Genomic DNA, 19,400 nt, shown 5'->3' with positions numbered 1-19,400 from the left:
AGACTCTTGCCACGCACTGGACAAACTAAATTGTGAGTGCATTGATTGTGTTTCCTGCAATAAAAAGCGTGAAAAGCTGGACATTTTAACTTTTCAAATAAGCAAACGCTTCATCTATTACCACATCAAATGTAAAACACATCATACATTAAAATAACATCTGTGTAGTAACCACATTTAGTCCACCCGTGTAGTATAACTGGAAAAATCCCTTCTGATGATCTGTATCCCTCGAGAAGTTGCTTAGCAGTATCATTTGTCTCTCAACCTACTTCTGAGCAAATGATCAAAATAATGAAACAAATTTTGATGAGGTGATATTTTGATGTTGAAACTGCATCAAAACAGATTGAAAAAGTAAATAAATGGTCAGACTTTATATCACCCAGTTTTAAACTAGAAATCCTGGAAGTGATGTATCACACTAACTGGGTCAGTAAGGGTGTGGACAGGCCCTGTCAATCCTCAGTCGTGCAGCAGCCATGGCACATGTTGACAAATGTTTGGAGTGCTATCAGAAGTTTAAATATGTAGTACAGTTTCCATGACTCTGTGACCCAAAACTATACTTGGGTAAGGAAGGAAACTGTGAGCAAAAAATCTGGTATAAAAATAATAATAATAAAGAACCTCATTTCTACTATTTGATTTTATTTTCGTTCCTACCAAAATTACACGAATCAGTGGAAATGCTTTATTCTGTAATGAATGCTAGAGTTGCTGTCATGTTGTAGAAATGGGCTGACACGCAATCCCATATTAATTCAAAATGTTCTACGGTGAGTGTGGCCTCCAATTCCCTGACATACTGGGCCATGCATTTCTTCTTATCACCCGACAGTAATACAGAAGAAAGAAAGAAAGAAAGAAAGAAAGAAAGAAAGAAAGAAAGAAAGAAAGAAAGAAAGAAAGAAACTTTATTAATTTCTTATGAACATCTCAAAACTTGACCGTCCCCATGGTTAGAGGCCATCGCAGTGTTAACTGGAAAGCTCTGGTTCTTCTGGCGCTTTTCCAGTCAAACACGCTGCTTTCAGGCGCATAGATAGTTTACATACTTGCAAATACAGTATTCGTCACATATGATAAACTGCTTTGTATTGCCACTTAAATGACTCGGTTAGGGCTGTAGAAAACACATGATTTCAGCTAAATTTTTGCTGTGCGAAGTATGAAGACTGATTCAGATACTAACATGAAAAACGAAAGTTAATTTGCGCTTTTAAGTGCACGAGTAGTGTAATTTTAGTATTTCCGAGGACACTTGAACTCAACTTTGCTGGTAGTCACGTCTCCTGCGTCAACTGTCCTTAAGTGAGCAGCAGGACAGGGGAAGTTTGAGAAGAGTGGGACGACTCTGCTGAGGGCAGTCTGACTCCTTAATCAGCTGCTTGCCCTGCTGTCTTTTGAGTTTTATTTTTCAAAAGCTGTCATCTGTCAGACTTCACCCAAATGACAGTTAATCAAGAAAGGCCGATGACTTACTCCAAAATGAGAGGACTTGTGACTTTCCTTTCAGGTAAGGGTGGGAAATGGTAGAAGTAACCACCAGCTATAGATAAAACTTTATCTTTAATATAAGTTAAAAGATAGCGGTTAGCCCCGGTTATTAAAATGACTCAAATACTTTTGCTTTCTTCAAAAATTAAATCACAATCAGAAAATTGCTTACATCCAGAACTGCTGGATTAGTTTTGTACACTGAGGTTTAATGGAGCATTAAAGTCCCGCCACTGATTCATATAATATAATACAGCTGTTGGACTCTTATGTAATGGATTGAACCCCCTGTCTGTTTTACAGCTCTCCTCAAGGGGAAGAAAGTAGGATTTAGTGAGTTCATTCACAAACATGTTTCCAGTCAACAACTCTGCCAACAGTAAGTTGGAAATAAATCATTCATTTACTTTTTGTTAAATCCAATAAAACAAACTCCAAATCCACATTGACTGTATTTGACCTCTTGATTTAAGCCTGGACACTCAGAAACTCCTGCAGCGTCAAAGCAAGCTGAAGCGGGCGAAAGGGGGAAAAGCTACCTTGGTGAGCTCAGACAAAAGAAGTTATTATTATTTTTGTTGTATTTATTTAGTTTTTAAGATTGCTGCATGTTGACAGGAGATTAAACGTATGGCCATCTTACCCATATCACTTTTCTTTTCTTAGAACTCAGTGAACACTGAAGCCTCGCAGTAAGTAATTTCAGCCCTGACACCCACAACTATTTCTTGACAGAAGAAAAGTTTTGCTTCACATTACAGAGCAACCCTTTCTTTTTGTAGCAGTCTTTTGAGAAGCACTGGCTTTGACAAGGTCCATGGGAGGGTCCCCCTAATTGGTTCCTAACTTTGTGATCCCACATTACAGGTTAAGGCATTGGTCTCAGAGTGTATTATTTATTACAGGGATAACATGCAGGGTTCGTTTACATTAATGTGTGGCCAAAACATGGCATTCCAAAAGTTTTTTAATGTATTAATTCCTCAATATAAATATTCATGAACTCTTACTTAACTGCAGTAATAAATCTTACTTATCACTGCCCTCTTCTCTTTCATTGAACAGGATTAAACCATCAGACTTTGACTACCTCAAAGTTATAGGGACCGGAAGTTTTGGAAAGGTGAGTTTTAAAAAAAAATGTATTTATGCATTTGTTTTCCTTTATGTAATTATTTATTAATGTAAGTGTATTGCTGGGAAATAAAATAAAAAAATCTGTTGCAGGTGCTGCTGGCAAGACACAGGAAACAAGGAGCCTACTACGCAGTTAAAGTTCTGCAGAAGCAGATGATCATCAAGAGAAAAGAGGTCTGTCTATCTATCTATCTATCTATCTATCTATCTATCTATCTATCTATCTATCTATCTATCTAACTATCTATCTATCTATCTATCTATCTATCTATCTATCTATCTATCTATCTATCTATCTATCTATCTATCTATCTGTCTGTCTATCTATCTATCTATTTATCTATCTGTCTGTCTGTCTATAATCTAACTTTATTCATTGGTTGTGTGGCTGCAGCAAAGGCATGTGATGGTTGAGAGGAGTGTGTTGGTAAAGGGACTACAACATCCATTCCTAGTGGGACTCCATTTCTCTTTCCAGACACCAAACACTCTCTATTTTGTCCTGGACTATGTTAATGGAGGAGAGGTATGGGAAATTAAATGATGAAAAATCAGTCAAGACTGTGTTTTTTTTCCAATCACTTTATGAGTAAAACTGAATAAACCAACAGATTTAAGGAAATCTTCTTTCTCTCTCTCTCTCTCTCTCTCTCAGCTTTTCTACCACCTGCAGAGGGAGGGGTCATTTCCAGAGCCTAGAGCTGCTTTCTACAGCGCAGAGATGGCCGCAGCATTGGGTTACCTCCACTCTCTAAACATTGTTTACAGGTGTGTATACATACACACACACATATATATATATATATATATATATATATATATATATATATATATATATATATATAGCTACACAGATTTAGACAGCCCATTATAAAAACCACTTTTTGTGTGTTTCTTGCCCCTCTGCTTGCTTACTTTCTTTATTCATGATTAATTTAAACAAGTTCCACATATTTAATTTATTCATGCAGCGTAGTCCCAATGAAGTGTTTCTACTGAAAGCAACCATGTCCTCCAATGCTGCATTAAAAAATAAGGATGTTAAACGACAAAAAAAATGTATCCAAAACTCCAAACAATAAAGAAAAGAGCAGTCAATATAAATTTTTGCAGACTAAAACCTCATTTTTGTCCCATGTTTTTCTGTGCAGAGACCTTAAACCAGAAAATATCCTGCTGGACAGCGAGGGCCATGTGATGCTAACAGACTTTGGCCTTTGTAAAGAGGGTGTGGCCACTGGTGAGATTATGCACACCATCTGTGGTACTCCAGAATATCTTGCTCCAGAGGTGCTACAAGGCCATCCATATAAACCAGCTGTGGACTGGTGGGGACTCGGTGTTGTGCTTTTTGAAATGCTGTGTGGACTGGTGAGTGTAGGTGAAGTAATATTTTCCCTTTTCATCATCTGTACCTTCATTTTACATCACCTCCTCCATTCTGTCTCCCAGCCTCCTTTTTACAACCACAGTAAAGTACAGATGTTTGAGAACATTCTTCACGCTCATCTGCAGCTGCCCAGCACCTTGTCTGAAGGTGCTTGCTCAGTCTTAAAGGGCCTATTAGAGAGAGATATCTCCAAACGACTAGGGGAGAGCCGTGACATTGTAAGTGCACTCTCAAAAGAGAGCAAATAATATAAAAACACAAAACCATGTGAGGGTTAACTTTATTGTGTTTTCAGGAAGAGCTGCAGGAACATCCCTTTTTCACTTTCATCAACTGGGATGACCTTGTGGCAAGAAAAGTTAAACCCCCGTTCATCCCAAATGTGGTAAAAATCAATAAGAAATTAGAGCCTGTATTTCTTTTCTTTAACTGAAAGCACAGTTTATCTCAAGTGTGTGCTTACTCTTCTCCCCCATCAGTCTGGTCCTTGTGATATCAGCTACATCGATCCTGAGTTCACACTACAACCTGTTCCTACCTGTGTGAATGAGAGGTGCCAGGCAGCCAGCGAGGCCTTCCCTGGCTTCTCCTTCATAAACCCAGCGGAGTACATGGCAGTTCCTTAACTGTATCAAATCCTCTTAGAGAATGCTTGTTCAAAGATTTATTTTGTTATGTATTAATAAATGTATTTTTTAAGCACTTGGGCAAAAGATTCAAACTTTGAGATGCCGTCTACGACATGTTTCATTGGTTGCACTTGATTAAATGATAATATTTTTTAAATTTAAAATGTTATGTCAGTGTCAGTACATTATATGAGATAGGCTGGTCTCTATTTCAAGAGTGCATTAACGTATTCCAATGAACAATAAACACGTAGATGTTTTTTTAATGCTTTGCATTTTTATTTTTAAATCTAAATTGTGTATTGCACAATTCCCATTTTGCTTTTATGTAATACATCTTACAAAGCTATTGATAATATTTCACTAGCTTCCTTAATGGTGCATAGTGACGGTGTGCATTGCAAGCAAAATACAGAGCATCTATTTGTGGCATTTACTTTAATACAACACTATGCCAGTCTATTGGCAAATCTTAAAGACAAACTGCACCCAGCTCTGACTTTATTTTTGATGGTGAGCTTTTTTTAGTGACCAACAGGAAAAGCCCATCAATGCAGCGAATCGAATGGGTGTCTCACAGAAGAGAGCATCTGCTCTGATCCTTTCTACCTCACTACAAGATTGTTTAGAAACAGTTTACAAACAAAAGTGTGTCAGTAGAGGCCGAAGGTAGCATAGTTCTGCTCACTTTGGCACATGAAGTAAGCGATTAGCTGACCATTGCAAATCATCAGAAACAAGCCGCTACCTATGGAACAAAAAAGTGAAAAGAATTATATAAAAGACTTGATCAAAATCAATAGCACAAGTAAATTGCCAGTGATGTTTGTATTACCTAAAGCCAGCCACCACTGCCACACCATGGGAAACTCCAACATGACTGTCAAATGAAAACAAAACATGCCGTTAAACACGTAAATCACATTTAAAAATGGACATTAATAAACTTACTGTTGGATTTCTGCTCACCAGAGCTAGTGATGATCACATGTAGAAGAGTGACAGTGAAGGCATAGTCCCAAACCTGCCTCCTCACTACTGCAGCAAACAAAAGGCCACTACAAAAGTAGGTGAGCTCCAGGGATAAGAGATTCACTGAGGGAGATAAGTAAAGTGAGAAAATACATTATCTGCAAAACTCACACTAATTGCTAATTATAACATTGGATGTATTTCATAGGCTCACCCAGGTATTTGGAGTTGGATTCAGAAGGTTCAGTCTTAAAGTCAAATGGTATCAGTCCGTCAAAATGATCCAGCCTGAATGACAAAACATTATTAACTAGAAATGCATGCCAGTGATTTTATAATTTATACCTGTCATAAGGTGAAATTATGTTGAATCACTGGGTGTGGGTGAAGTTATAAAAACGCCCATTAAAAGAAGAGCTTTATGTACAAACTGTACACCACACAAATAGGCTTTATTCTTTCTAAAAACTACTTAATCAGGAAAAATGTATCCTTTAAAGTCTGATTTGACTTAGCTCCTCTGACTCCTGTGCTTGAGCGCATGCGTGAGGGTACTCACCTGAAGGCACCGAAGCACACACTCCCAATCATGTAGAAAAAAGAATAAAATATGACCAGACACAGCAGTAGATTGAACAGGACGGTCTGCGGAATGATAAGGCAGAGAAACGGTGTTTATTTACAGTATCTCACCTGTCAGTCTTCCCTCTAACACCGACCTGAGGCTGGGTATATAATATTATAGGCTCTCTATCAGGCGGCAGTGGGAGGGATGTGTTGTTGGCAGGGAGACAGGCAATTCTATCATCAGCAACAGAACCAGTTTCTAGATCAAACGTGGAAATTATTTAATAATATTAGACTGTCCACTGTTGTAGCCAATTCATTAGCTGTTATTCGTGCCCATCTTTACCACTGTCGATGCGGACATACTCGCAGTTCACAAAGATGCCGCAACATATGATTTCGGACGAATTACACCATATAGGAATATATTTCGTCTTCTTACCTTTGAATCGACCGTATTGCCTTTGAATGCCATCTCATGGTTTGTACTTGCTGTTACATTGTAAAATAACGCTTACAATAGCAGGCTGCACGAGCCCGTTAATCCTCTAGAAACTAGACTCCTTCTGCCATCTAGCGACAAAGGAGCACAAAATACAAAGCAGCGCCGCCGCTTTGACATCCGAACTCAACTCGTTTCACGGTGGCCTTTGTTGACAGGGCAAAAGAAAAAAAAAGACTTTTAACATGTACCAGTTAGTTATTATATCAAGTTATATTCATTGTAGTGTATTAAATTTTATTTAAAAAACCTGCGCGCTGACCATTTCCAGAGAACTATTCAGAACTATGCCATGTGTGTATCCGAGAAACCGCCCTATGTGGGAGGGAATACTGCAGATTAGCTGCTGATATATATATATATATATTTTAATTGGCACCGAACATTAACTCAAAAGACCCCTACCAAAAAGTAAATGAGTAATCGCTTACTGAATAAAACTGACAAGCTGTCAAGCTAAACATTAAAATGTGCGTTCAGTAATCTGAGCACTATCGTGGAATTTCACGGTACCCGGACTCTTTTTTCTCCAGATATCAGAAATATAACCTCGTGGCGTTATTTCGATGCATTAATTCGTCGATGTTTAAGTAGCTAAACTCTATAACGCATTCATGTGGACAGACTTAATTTTGTGGTTAAGACGGACCTCGTGCACAGCCACCAACATGACGACAGACATGTTAGAGAACCTAAATCAGTCAAGAGGATCCTGTGTTACTGTAAAATGTAATGTTTTGTTTAGGTTGCAGATGGCATTTTGTGATCGTACAGGCCTGAGCGCTTAATTCAACGTTAGCACCTGTGCGAAATAAATAAATAAAAAACAACTAAAGTCACATATCTTGGAGTCATATCAACACAACACTACCAATAAATTGTTGTGGGGTGCTGAAATCTGAGATACAAACAAATTACTTGACCACAGAAGAACAAATCGCTCAACAGCGGTTAATGGAGACACTGTGGTCCCTGCGCCCCATTGATACCCATTTGTACTGCATGTTTTTTTTTTTGTTTTTGGTGGGGGGTGGTAATGCTTCATATACTGGAAGAAAAAAAGAAATACGACCCTCCGTCCAGCGGGCAGTATGCGTTATATCGGAACCGAACAGAGTTTTAGGCGTATTGTAAGCTCACAAAGGCCTGGTATCGACCACCGATGCTAAACTGAACTTTTTCGAGACCCAAAGTTGTCAGGCATCGCATCTTGCACGCATGCGCATCATTCTATCCAGCTCTAAATAAGAGTTAAAACAGAAACGAGGTGAGTTCCACAATTTCTAAACAATACGGGCGTTAATACTCATTTATTGTCGTTAACGTGGGCAAAATTAGAAAAGCCGGTCTTTGGTTGGTAAATTAGCGTTTGTTCACGATATTTCCACTCTGATTTAAAACGGCGAAAATAAATCGTTTTTTCAAGTTTCTATTGAAGAAATTTATCAAGCAACAATGGTAAAGATCATAACAGTAGGGTGTTGTTATTATGTGTGTGTGTGTAACATTATCTGAGATATCAGGGTTTTGCAAATGCGTTTTCCTTTTGTTATTAACCGGGAAACTTATTTATTACAGATCGTCCTTAGCTGGCTGCATCCAGTCATAATGCTACGGCTAGCTGTGTAGCAGTCCTCCGTTCATCTGTACAGAGGGGCGCTAGCTGACTGTTAGCTCATGTCAACGCTAGCTACTGTAGCAACCTGGGCTGACATTCCGTGACAAGGGGAAAGTGAAGAAAAATGAGCAGAGTGAATAAAAACACAAACTCGGGAAATTACACAGCAAGCGTTTGCTTTTGTTCGACGCATAGCAGCTTTGCACGATTTGTTTAATTTGGTAACTTGAGTAATTAACATAGTTTAAACGTGTTGGTGGCCTCTTCCTATGCTCCGCCATTTTGTATAAGACGAATGCTAATCATGGGCGCTCTTACCTACACTTTATTTATGGCTAGAATAAAACTGAGGTGTCAAGTGCAAAGTCAAACTTAACCAAGACCCTTTAGCTTTGACTGTTGTTTACTTTGCACAATGTTATTCGCATGGTCCAAACAGAAAATATAACCTTAATTCAGTGTTGAACATGCGTCAAGCCTAAAACGTTTTATCGAAATAATATACGTTTTAAAACGCTGATAAGTTTGGCTAGTCAATGCAGAAAACTGTGTTCCTTGTAAAACTAATAATCAAATTACCCTCTCGCTTGCTTGTCACCAGACAAACAGACGTTTTTAAGAGATACTGTTAAAACAAGGAAAAGATGAACTAATGTGGTTAACTTAAAGTTGAGACATATTTCGTCGTGTTTGTCAATGATATTAATAAGGGTTTATCCCAATGGGGTCGTTTGTACGCGTATTTCCCCGTTAGTTGACCAGCAAAACAATATTATTATTGACTGTTTTGTCTCAAATCGAAGTGCATGGTGTACCCTGCAAACCAGCACACAGTCGCCATCTAGTGGTGATGTTGCGCAATGCTTTTTACAAGTGCAGGTAGAAACTGCAGTTTGTAAATTAAATCACTCTGGAAGAAAAAGAAAAAACAAAAACCAGGAAACATAGACGTATCATACTCACTGCTGATGCAAATTCAAGGCAGTATAGTTGAAGCTGTAACATGATGGAAGCTAGACATATAAACTAATCCTATTTGTTGTACTCTTGAGCAGTGTTCTTGGCTTTGATGTGTTCGTTTTATTTTTCTATATTAGTCATATCAGCGGAGTGGGAATGACTGATACTCCACCCAGTGATGGACCCTCCCAGGGAGCTGAGTTTGACATGATGGGTGCTCTGGACTGGAAGGATGGCATAGCCACACTTCCTGGCAGTGATATCAGGGTATGGTAGAGATTAGTTTGTGTTTCTTTCCTTAATTTTACAAATGTTTTTCACAGACACATGAAATTTTTTACCTCTGGGTACTCCACTTAGTTAATTATTGTTGCTAGCACCTAGATGTTGTCTTATTTATTAAAGTGATTAGAAGACTAAAAGCATCTTCATATCTTTCTCTCAATGGCTTCCAAATGGACGAGCCTATCTGATTATTTTTTCCCTTTTTGTATTTCAGTTCCGTATGACAGAGTTTGGGACTCTTGACATTGTCACAGACCTAGAGGTCAAAGGCCAGGAGACAGAGCGAAACTGTGAGACCTTGGACCCAGCACCGGCTCATACTCCCACCCCTCCACCAGAGGGCCAATCACAGACTGGCACAGCCAAAGCCCTAACGAATCAGAGTAAGCCAGGATCATCGCAAGCTAAAGGTATGACAGCCTGTGTTAAACATTGCTATGTAAAGAAGTGTAGTTTCAAGTGTTTAGAATCTACTCATGTTTTGTACAGCAAGCACCTTTAGTGTCAGCCCTTTTTTTTATCTCTTCTGTCTTTTAGCTCTTTTGCTTTTGTCATTTTAGAGGAGGGCAGCAGCATGGAGGGCCCCAGCATGGAGGTTGGTCCGAGTGCTGAAGTAGACACAGGTCCAAATGGGGAGCTGTCAAGGTGTCAGGCTTGTGGTGGACGTGTTTCCGGTGATGCCCTGTTGCATGGGAAGTTCTGTAGCACCATTTGTGCCCAGCCCTCCAGTGGCAGGTAAAATCACACATTGCTGTGATGAATTGGCTGCATGTTGTTTTTCAGATTGTGTTGGTGTTTTTCAAAAAATGAATAATCCCCCCACCCCAAAAAAGATCATCTCCAGGGGAAGCACGGGAAAGTCAGGTGGTAGAAGGGGAACGACTGGGAAAACGTGTGCGCAAAAAGAGGAAGATCTATATGGATTCTGGTGATGAAGAGGAGGACAACCAAGAAGAACCAGAGGTGAGGGAAATATTCCTAACACCAGAACACTCTTATTTACTTTCAGGGCTGTAGGGCCTCTTTGCTTATATTTAGCATTATTATGATTATTTATTATAATGTAGACATATTACTAAAAAAAAAATAATGGATGTTAATAAGATTTTCCTTTCAGTAATCTCTTTTATCTTTTACTAGGAAAAGACTAAGAGTACCAAAGGCAGGAGGGGAGCAAAACTAGCTAAGCTGGGTATGTTTGTTCGTTGCTGTTTTCAGTGGAAGAAGGAAATATGTGAAGGAATATGTTTAACTTTTCTCTGTGTTACTTAAATCTTTGAAAGTCTAGCATTTTGTTTCCTAATCTGAAAACCTTAAAAGACCATAAGCTTTTCCAAAAACAACATTTATTTACCTTTTAGACTCAGTTTTGTGTCTTTAAAAATGAAGGTCTCTCGTAAGATTCAGTGAGTGTTATGGGCAAGTTTTCACATGTCCACAACATTTTAAGTAATACATCAAAACTCTAGTAGTTCATTGTTGTTTGAGTTCATGTGTAATAATCATGATTTACTTGTAATGGAGATTACTGGACTCTAGTCGCAGTGTATATTTTTTTAAATGTTTTTTTTTTCAATCTTTAGTGACTGCCCCACCCAACAAAAAACGGGCATGGAGCTGGCCTGCTTACCTTGAAGAGGAGAGGGCTATTGCTGCTCCTTTGAAACTGTTCAAAGAGGTATAACCCTCATATATCAACAACTTCATGCTGTTAGGAATAACCTGGTGATCTTAGTTATCTAAATAGTGTCATGGTGTGCATTTGTCTTGCAGCATCAGTCATTTCCTCAAAGCAGGAACAGTTTTAAAGTTGGAATGAAGCTGGAGGGGCTTGACCCATCCCATCCATCTCTGTTCTGTGTTCTCACCGTTGCAGAGGTATGAATGCTGCTAATATCTGTGCATTTGGTTAAGCTAAAAGCAATAACAATAATAATAATTTGTGTTTCTTGTTTGCTAACATGTATACCATCCCTTTGCCATGCAGATCCAAGGTTACAGAGTAAGACTCCACTTTGATGGCTACCCAGAATGCTACGACTTCTGGGCCAACGCTGACTCGTGGGATCTGAAACCCGCAGGCTGGTGTGAGAAGAATGGACATAAGTTACTGTTGCCTAAAGGTAGTCACACCGTTTACATCGCATAACTCTTATGCATGATTTATTTATTAAATGGAAGTCAAAATTCTCGTTTATTATTGCACGTAGCTGTTGTGATGAGGTTTATCTTATTGTAGGTTGTAAAGATGGAGAGTTTAATTGGAGCATGTATGTGAAGAACTGCAGGGGCCAACTGGCTCCAAAACACCTTTTCAAGAGCCTCAACACGGTGAGTACTATGCTCACTATCAAGTACTGCTTAAGAGTTAGAAGTTTTTTTGTTTGATTTAGGTATTTTTCTCACTCAGGGTATTTTTCTTATTATTTTTTTTTTTTTTTTTTATAGTCCGTGACTCCATCTGGATTTAGAGCCGGGATGAAACTGGAAGCAACAGACAGAAAGAACCCTTTGCTGATTTGTGTAGCAACGATTGCTGCTGTTGTTGACAACCGCCTGCTCATTCATTTTGACAACTGGGATGACACCTACGATTATTGGTAAGAACTAGCTGAAAAAAATGTTTATTTTCCAATTTTTTTTCCCAATACCTAAAGGGCTTCTGAAGCTTTTAATTAGTCTGCAGTTGAATGTGGTTTAAATACGGTATATTTAAGTCTAATAATATATGGACAAATACGTAACTGTAGAGCTTCTTTAATATGCAGTAAATCCAAAGCTGTATTTATCACATGACTGCATATAAATTCTTAACATGTTATTATTCAGGTGTGATGCTAGCAGTCCATACATCCATCCTGTTGGTTACTGTGAAGAGGCAAAGTTAACTTTGACCACTCCAGCTGGTAAGATGCACAGCAAGCCACATGGGCCCTGTACTTTTTCATATTCATAGCCCAATATGAAAAATGAAGCATGTCACGTAAAGAATTACAGTAAATTTTTGCCATGATTGTTGAAAGCATTCATTCTGTCAAGAAGGAGATACAAAATACTTAAATTTTATTAAATTGAAATGAAAAACATTAACAATAACGTGCACAGTGTTACGTCCTGTGGATTCCCATTGTGTCACCTGTTCTGAATCCTTGACATCAGTTTCATGTGGATGTATGTATGAAGGATAAGTCCACATGAAACTGATTACTCTAATATGTTGTTTTTTTTTGTCTCCTTAGATTATAAAGAACCTAAGACTTTCTCATGGGAGAAATACCTGGAGGAAATGGGGTCACAGGCTGCTCCTGCTCGAGCTTTTAAACCGGTAAGAATCAGACAGACTAATACTGATAGATGCATGTTTATTGCACTGTATGTCGGTCTAGGATGGGTAGTGCTATAATTAATGGAATTAATGTTACGATTTGATCATTTTCTCAACATGAACAAAAGACAGTGGATTAGTCAGAAATAGCTTAAATGTGTAATATTACTGAAATATCGATGACGATAAAACAAATCATATTGATGTATTTTGCCAAACAAGAAGTCACAGCCTTAATTAAAAATCCGTCCATCGTTTGCCTGATATGGCACAAGACATACAACAAGATAAAGCCTCTGCAATTCCATTCATGTAAGTTTTTTTTTCCTATCATCCCAACAAAAACTATCTTATATTTTTTTATGAAAATCAGGGCTTGTGTAACTTCCTTCCACTGATACCCTGTCTTATAATGCAGCCAGAGATTCTGATTCCACTGCACGCTCTGCTTTCTGCTGCTGCAACAGGTTTGTTGCGTTGCTGCTGCTTTTAAATCCATTTTGCAAACATTACATCGGCTTGTTCCATGTTGAAACTTTTCAAACAAACCCAGTTCCACGTTCTTTAGACGGCATGACTGCCTTTCACTACTGAATTAAGTTTCAGCAACTGTTGCTGCCATCGCTGAAGGTCATTTTTGAATGCTAGGGCTCATAAATGGGAGCATCTCAAAGGAAACTAAATTTTGCCGCATTTATTTATTTGAAATATTGTTTAAAATAATTATTGGGATTAATTAAATATATGACCAAGACCTCTTCTAACATACACTGTGCACTACATGCTCTGTACAGGCTAAGTATGCTCTACATAATTGTATTCCAGCATTAAGATAATTTTTTAAAACATTTTTTTTGCAATTACTCTTTGTGTTTGCAGCGACCTCCACATGGCTTCCAGAGTGGGATGAAAGTGGAAGCTGTCGATAAGAGGAACCCCATGCTTATTCGTGTTGCTACTATAGTGGATACTGAGGATCACAGACTGAAAGTAAAAACAAATATCTCCTGATCAAATGCTTTCCACTTGCTCTGTGCTCAGTTTGTCTAATTTTTCCCCCTTCTTTTGATATAGATCCACTTTGATGGCTGGAGTTCAGAGTATGACTACTGGGTTGAGACAGACTGCCCAGATCTGCACCCTGTTGGGTGGTGCCATAAAACAGGACACCCACTACAGCACCTTAATAGTGAGACACACTTGTTGACTCTCACACATTGTTTCTCTGTCTTGCTCTCTATTCAGGTTGTTGTAAATTCATCACCTGAGTTTGCAGACATTGTTGTACCAACACTCCCCCATGTGTGTATGTGTGTAAATTTCAGGCACAAATGATTTATTGACTGCCCCGGGACAAGGATGTCCCACTCCCGGATGCAACGGGGTTGGACACATCAGGGGACCTCGCTACGGGACACACTACACGTTAGTTGCCCATACTCAGTTTGCTGTCACATTCTTTATGCATTACTCATTTAAAAAGCACTTTTGGCTTTGTTTTGAATAGCAGATTTAGTTTTACTGTCTTGGTGCAGGAAAACATTTTGTATTTCACAGTTGCTTCATATTTTAATCACATTTTTACGCGTTCAATATAACTGCTTTTCCCTTTTAAAAAAAACACCTTCTTAAATATCTCACTTTTGAAAATGACATCTTGAAATGACACTTTTCTAGTTTTTTTGTTTTAAATCATATCAGCACTTTTACTCATAAAATTCAGGGCTAATGTCTTTCTGTTTTGTCATTGCTTAGAAACTGTATTCAGCCAAATAGAGCACAAGAGACTCGGTGTTCTCAAATGTCATTTATGTTTGTGTGGGTGGCTCTGTCTAAATGTGTTGCTACTGTGTGTGTGTGTGTTTGTGGGAGTCATGGTAATAATGGCTGCTTTGCCTTCCTGTTTGTTGTAGCCTGTTAAAATGCAAAAAACTACAAGCAAAAAGTGAATTTCTTTTGTTTTTTGTTTTGTTTTTCTTAACATGAGAGTAAAGTTTCTGTCTTTGTGTTTCCAGTCAGGTGAGCTGTCCTTACTCAGAGGTGAATCTGAACAAGGATGGTTTGCTGCCAGACCGTCTCAGTGGTGAAAGACTTCTCACCCTCAGTGGGCCTCACCAACGGGGACGACGCCCCGACATCACAGCACAGTCCACCTCAACGCCAGATCACGAAGGAGTTGTAGACTTCCAGAGCAGGTTTGTCCTCCAACACCCTCAAGAGTCTGTTAGTCCATAAAGACAACTTGAAAACACTTCAAAAACTCACCAACATTCATCCAGATTTTACATGCAACTCTATGAAGTGGTTTGTACCTTAAAGTGGAATATCTGTGTTGCTAGGAAACCAGTGACAGTGGATGCTGAGCATCTAGGATGCAACAACCAGCCAGAACCACTGGGTGGGGCCAGTGAGCAAAGTCACAATGGAACGAGGCCTAAACGGTACCTTTCACCCACAATTCCCTCACACAAAGCTGAGCTGATGTGGAGCTTTGAGGATGATATTTTGTGTCAGAAAGTTAACTTATAACTTGTATGTTGTTTTCTTTAGAATGGCTCCAGTTCCCAAATACCTAAAAATGCACTATGTCAAGGAGGAGATTAGTGATGGTAAAGGTGAGTGGAAAAAAAGGTGTAACATAGTGAAATAAAGCATGTACATCACTCTTGTATCCCACTGACTGCTCTCTTCTCTGCTCAGCATCTCCAGAGACCATCTCTCTTCAGCAGGCCCTCCACGAGTCTGTGTTCTCGCCCGGCATCTCTGCCTCTCCTCCCCACCGGGTTGCTCTTTGCTGGGACAAACACTGTCAGCTGCTGCCTGAAGTCCTGGGAATCACTGCCAAAAGAGTGGCCACTTGGAGCGCTGAAGAGGTCGGCCATGTTTACACACTGCATCAGCACATGAAAAGCAGACTTATTCACTTCTCCAACATAAAGACTGTTTGTTCAGATTAAGTGCAACAGTGCATTTGTGATCAGAAAGAGCTGTTTGGTTAATATGATTCACAGACGCATTCTCTCTGTCAAGTTAACAACTGAAGCTCAATAAAGGCTTGTGAATAATTTTGATTAGTATATGAGAATTTATTGATTTGACATACTGTTTAGCTGACTGCTATGTTTCTCTGTTTATCAGGTGGCCAGTTTTGTCAAAGGACTCCCAGGATGCAAAGAGCATGCTGCTACATTTAAAACAGAGGTCAGTGCTCAATTATTTTAATCTACTAAGAAACACAACAAGATAGATAGATAGATACTTTTAATGATCCCAAAGCTAATTTCCCAAAGCTGGGAAATTAGGGTAACAAATTTGAAAGATGTTACTTTCCAGCTGTAATTAAAGGGTTAACTCTGATTGGCAGTTTTGTTTCTTAGTGGCCAGTGAGAAACATGACAGCGTGTTGTTATTTTCTATTATTTTCAATATGCAAACATTGTGATTTTTATTGTGTAAAGCACTTTGTGCTACACATGTATGAAAAGTGTTGTATAGGTGTGCATTGCAACTTTAAAAGTCACGCACATGTGCATACACACAAACTGGGGCACAGTAGTGCGGTCAAATACAGAGTTACTCCCACATTCTGCTTTATGCAGCTGCTACAGTCAGAAAAATGTTGTATAGGAACGGAAACTTCTTTTAAATAACAAAAAAAGCAACAAATTAATTGGTCGCTGTTAGGACAGCACACAACAAACGAGGCTGTCTACGGTGAATAAATAAACAGTTTGTAAAATTTAACATATTAAATGAATAAACACACAAAGCTGAAAATTAAAGCATTTTTTTTCTTAAGAAACTTTGGGTTAAATTACAAATAACCTGAAAGCCACTTAGTGGCTGGGGTGGACCTCGTCTGCTTTTTGTAATTAATTACCAGCAGGTCCTGCAGCATAGCTGGTGCTCTCTAAAAACGCACCTGATAGATTTGTGGGGGTAGAAGGTGGTAGTTTTTTTTTATCTTTTTTTTAGGCCTGTACACGACAGTGCTCACCTCTCCTGGTTAAACTGGTGGCAGCAGTGGCAAGCTACATGTTTATCTTTGGCTGTGACAGCAGCCAGGTGTATAACCACGTTAATAGTGGGTTTTGTTTTTGAAAACTGCAAAGGCAGGACGCTGTTTTTTTTTTTACTGAAGAACACTGTCAAAGATACATGAAACATCCCTCAAAATCTGCCTTTTTCCACCCCTGAGGTGGACATTGCGTGCTGACAGATTTCACACAGCCTTACACACAGGCAACACAAGAGAAACACAAAATCTTGAGGGCCCCCTGGTAACACACAGCTCCATAATATAAAAATACAAGAATTTCATGCACCTGCCTGGAAGTTAATGAGGCATTTATGGCCAAAAAGGTATCCAGAGGGAGCAACTGACACTACACAAAAACACTAATGCAATTTTTTTTTTATTATTGGCAGCCTATAACTGATCAAAGACTAATCACCACTAAAGTCCTGCCTCTCTATTTCTTATTATATGGAAAATTATTATTATTCATTTTTTTGTAATAAATAATTGACTCAAATAGTCAAACTGGAAAATTGAAGGCTTACAATTCTTAAAGTAATTAAATATTTGATTTTTTGATCAGAGCTGTAGCTGATTAAGGTATTTAAACAAACACAGAAGTCTCTCTATATATTTCGACATGTGATGATTTGAATTTGACTACATTTTACTCAATAAAGAAAAAAGAAGTTGAGTAAATGTACAAATATGTGCAAGGAGGGAACAAGGGTTAAAATACTGCAGCTGTGTATTTTTGTGTGTGTACATTTTTTATTAAACAAATATTTCTCTTTAGCAAATAGATGGTGAGGCTTTCCTGCTGCTCACCCAAGCAGACATTGTCAAGATCTTGTCTATCAAGCTTGGACCTGCTCTGAAGATCTACAACTCCATCCTCATGCTGAAGAACGCTGATGAAGAGTGAGACCTGACTCCTCAAGGAGTAGCTTCCTCCTCCTTCAGTTTCAGTTCAATCTTCACTCACTTTAGGACATTTTGATAAAATCAGCCAGAACAAGTTAAAGTCGGCATGCTCTGCTGTGGTGCAGCTACAGGAGAGAAGAAAGAGGAAGCCATCATCTCAAATGTCCCATCTTTCCCTCCACTCTTCTCTCTATGATGGACAGCACTGGCCAACCTGAGGGAGAGTTTTTCATGACACAATGAAAATTCCCCAGATTGTACCGTATTTGTTTACTGAATCATTTGAGAGAGAGAGAAAAGAAAAACTAAAGGCACCTTCAAGGCTTCTTAACATTGTACAGTATGAATTATTGAGTTATTGTCACAATTGTTGCTTATTCTTGTTTTTATCTGAACTTTAAAGAAATGGTGCTTGAGCTCAGAACAGATGGAACAAGTGTATTTGTGTTGCTGTTTACTTGGGAACAGACTTTTCCCTTTAAAAAAAAAAAAAAGATGCAAAATACAATCGTTAGGTGAGAAGGTCTGAAATGCGAAAGCATGGAGTCGAAGCACTATGTAGTTCAGCTTTTTTCCTGTAGGTGGAGAAAGATGGCCGCTCAGCGGGCTCAAAGAGCATGCGTTATGTTCATTTGGAGTTGGCTGGAGTTTGGATTAAGTGGGGATGGTTAAAACTGTGTCTGTGCGCAAATATAATTAAGTGTTTGAGAAATGTGGATGCAATTTTTTTTTTCTCTTTTTTCTGTGTGTGTTGCTTTTCTGCTTGGAGGATTGTTTTGTGAACAGTAGGGCTAAGGGCCAACTGGTAACTTAAGAGTTAGTTGTTTGCTGTCTTTTAAGGTGGAACAGCCTTTTTTTGAGAGAGAGAACGGACCATGAATATGAATGTTAAACAACTGTAAGTTGTTTATTTCTCAATTCAAATAACCTCTATCATTCATAGTGTATATACTACAGAGCTATTAAAGGAGTCTCGCTCCCTACCAGAGTTTACTCTTGTTCATTTATGCAAAGGCTGAAAATCTATCCATACAGGGAAGGACATTTTTACAGTGAACTGAAAAAGATAGGACTGATGTCAATGATTTTTTTTTTTTAAACAAAAGAACATTGTCTGTGTCTGTAAATATGCGTGTACTTCAGCAAGTTGGAATGTGTACATCAGCAACTGTTTATATGCAAACAGCTTTTATTTATGTATTGTAAATTAAGGGATAATGGTACGCTGTTCTGGCTCTGAAGTAGCTGTGGTTGTTTGATGGAATGTGTGAATGGGAGAAAATAAATGACATACACACTGCCTTCTGCCTCAAGTCATTTCAAAACAAAGATCATCTGAAACTGGGGTCTCTATGTAAATCTTTTTTTTTTTTTTTTTTACCCAGGTTTGCTTCATTAATTTGCATCATTAAGTTAGCAGCAAATTGTTTTTCCTTTCTTTTCTCTGTTTCACTGGTAGCAGTTCTGCTCTTTAAAGAGAGAGATTGTAGTTTTTTACATCTTTAATTCTCTGAGATCTGTTTACAATAAAACTCTTGTGGGTCTTCTGCTGACAAACAAAATCTTTTATATG

The 19,400-nt window shown here is 38.6% G+C and overlaps 3 protein-coding genes across 6 annotated transcripts; 2 read left to right on the top strand and 1 right to left on the bottom strand.

The window, feature by feature from the left end:
• Positions 1-1,333: 1,333 nt before the first annotated feature.
• sgk2b (serum/glucocorticoid regulated kinase 2b) lies at positions 1,334-4,922 on the top strand. 2 transcript variants are annotated; one of them, XM_041988375.1, is made up of 12 exons: positions 1,334-1,519; positions 1,804-1,879; positions 1,974-2,043; positions 2,167-2,192; positions 2,566-2,623; positions 2,728-2,811; positions 3,032-3,163; positions 3,293-3,405; positions 3,789-4,008; positions 4,090-4,245; positions 4,323-4,412; positions 4,507-4,922. In XM_041988375.1, the coding sequence occupies exons 1-12, from the start codon at positions 1,453-1,455 to the stop codon at positions 4,651-4,653; spliced, it is 1,239 nt and encodes a 412-aa protein (XP_041844309.1). In that variant the 5' UTR covers positions 1,334-1,452; the 3' UTR covers positions 4,654-4,922. The 2 variants fall into 2 exon arrangements, with proteins under 2 accessions (XP_041844309.1, XP_041844308.1); XM_041988374.1 differs by having other exon boundaries at positions 3,789-4,014.
• Positions 4,914-7,611, bottom strand: LOC121641961 (transmembrane protein 244-like). Of its 2 annotated transcripts, none has more exons than XM_041988378.1 (6): positions 7,538-7,611; positions 6,188-6,273; positions 5,843-5,916; positions 5,626-5,751; positions 5,492-5,536; positions 4,914-5,404 (listed from the first exon to the last, which is right to left on the bottom strand). In XM_041988378.1, exons 1-6 carry the CDS (start codon positions 7,550-7,552, stop codon positions 5,310-5,312), a joined length of 441 nt encoding a protein of 146 aa, XP_041844312.1. In that variant the 5' UTR covers positions 7,553-7,611; the 3' UTR covers positions 4,914-5,309. The 2 variants fall into 2 exon arrangements, with proteins under 2 accessions (XP_041844312.1, XP_041844311.1); XM_041988377.1 differs by lacking the exon at positions 7,538-7,611 and adding an exon at positions 6,638-6,933.
• A 77-nt stretch (positions 7,612-7,688) lies between these two features.
• On the top strand, positions 7,689-19,127 carry l3mbtl1b (L3MBTL histone methyl-lysine binding protein 1b). Of its 2 annotated transcripts, none has more exons than XM_041988372.1 (22): positions 7,689-7,964; positions 9,413-9,542; positions 9,775-9,970; positions 10,121-10,295; positions 10,394-10,523; positions 10,701-10,752; positions 11,144-11,238; positions 11,334-11,438; positions 11,548-11,683; positions 11,800-11,891; positions 12,009-12,160; positions 12,390-12,466; positions 12,800-12,885; positions 13,765-13,875; positions 13,960-14,074; positions 14,211-14,310; positions 14,901-15,080; positions 15,225-15,326; positions 15,436-15,500; positions 15,586-15,758; positions 16,024-16,086; positions 17,700-19,127. In XM_041988372.1, exons 2-22 carry the CDS (start codon positions 9,432-9,434, stop codon positions 17,826-17,828), a joined length of 2,445 nt encoding a protein of 814 aa, XP_041844306.1. In that variant the 5' UTR covers positions 7,689-7,964; positions 9,413-9,431; the 3' UTR covers positions 17,829-19,127. The 2 variants fall into 2 exon arrangements, with proteins under 2 accessions (XP_041844306.1, XP_041844307.1); XM_041988373.1 differs by lacking the exon at positions 7,689-7,964 and adding an exon at positions 8,002-8,155.
• The last annotated feature ends 273 nt before the right edge of the window (positions 19,128-19,400 follow it).

This window comes from Melanotaenia boesemani, chromosome 6, assembly GCF_017639745.1.
Source record: "Melanotaenia boesemani isolate fMelBoe1 chromosome 6, fMelBoe1.pri, whole genome shotgun sequence".
NCBI classification, from domain to species: domain Eukaryota; kingdom Metazoa; phylum Chordata; class Actinopteri; order Atheriniformes; family Melanotaeniidae; genus Melanotaenia; species Melanotaenia boesemani.
The sequence above is the reverse complement of the archived record's forward strand: the minus strand, read 5'-3'. Positions and strand labels throughout refer to the sequence as shown.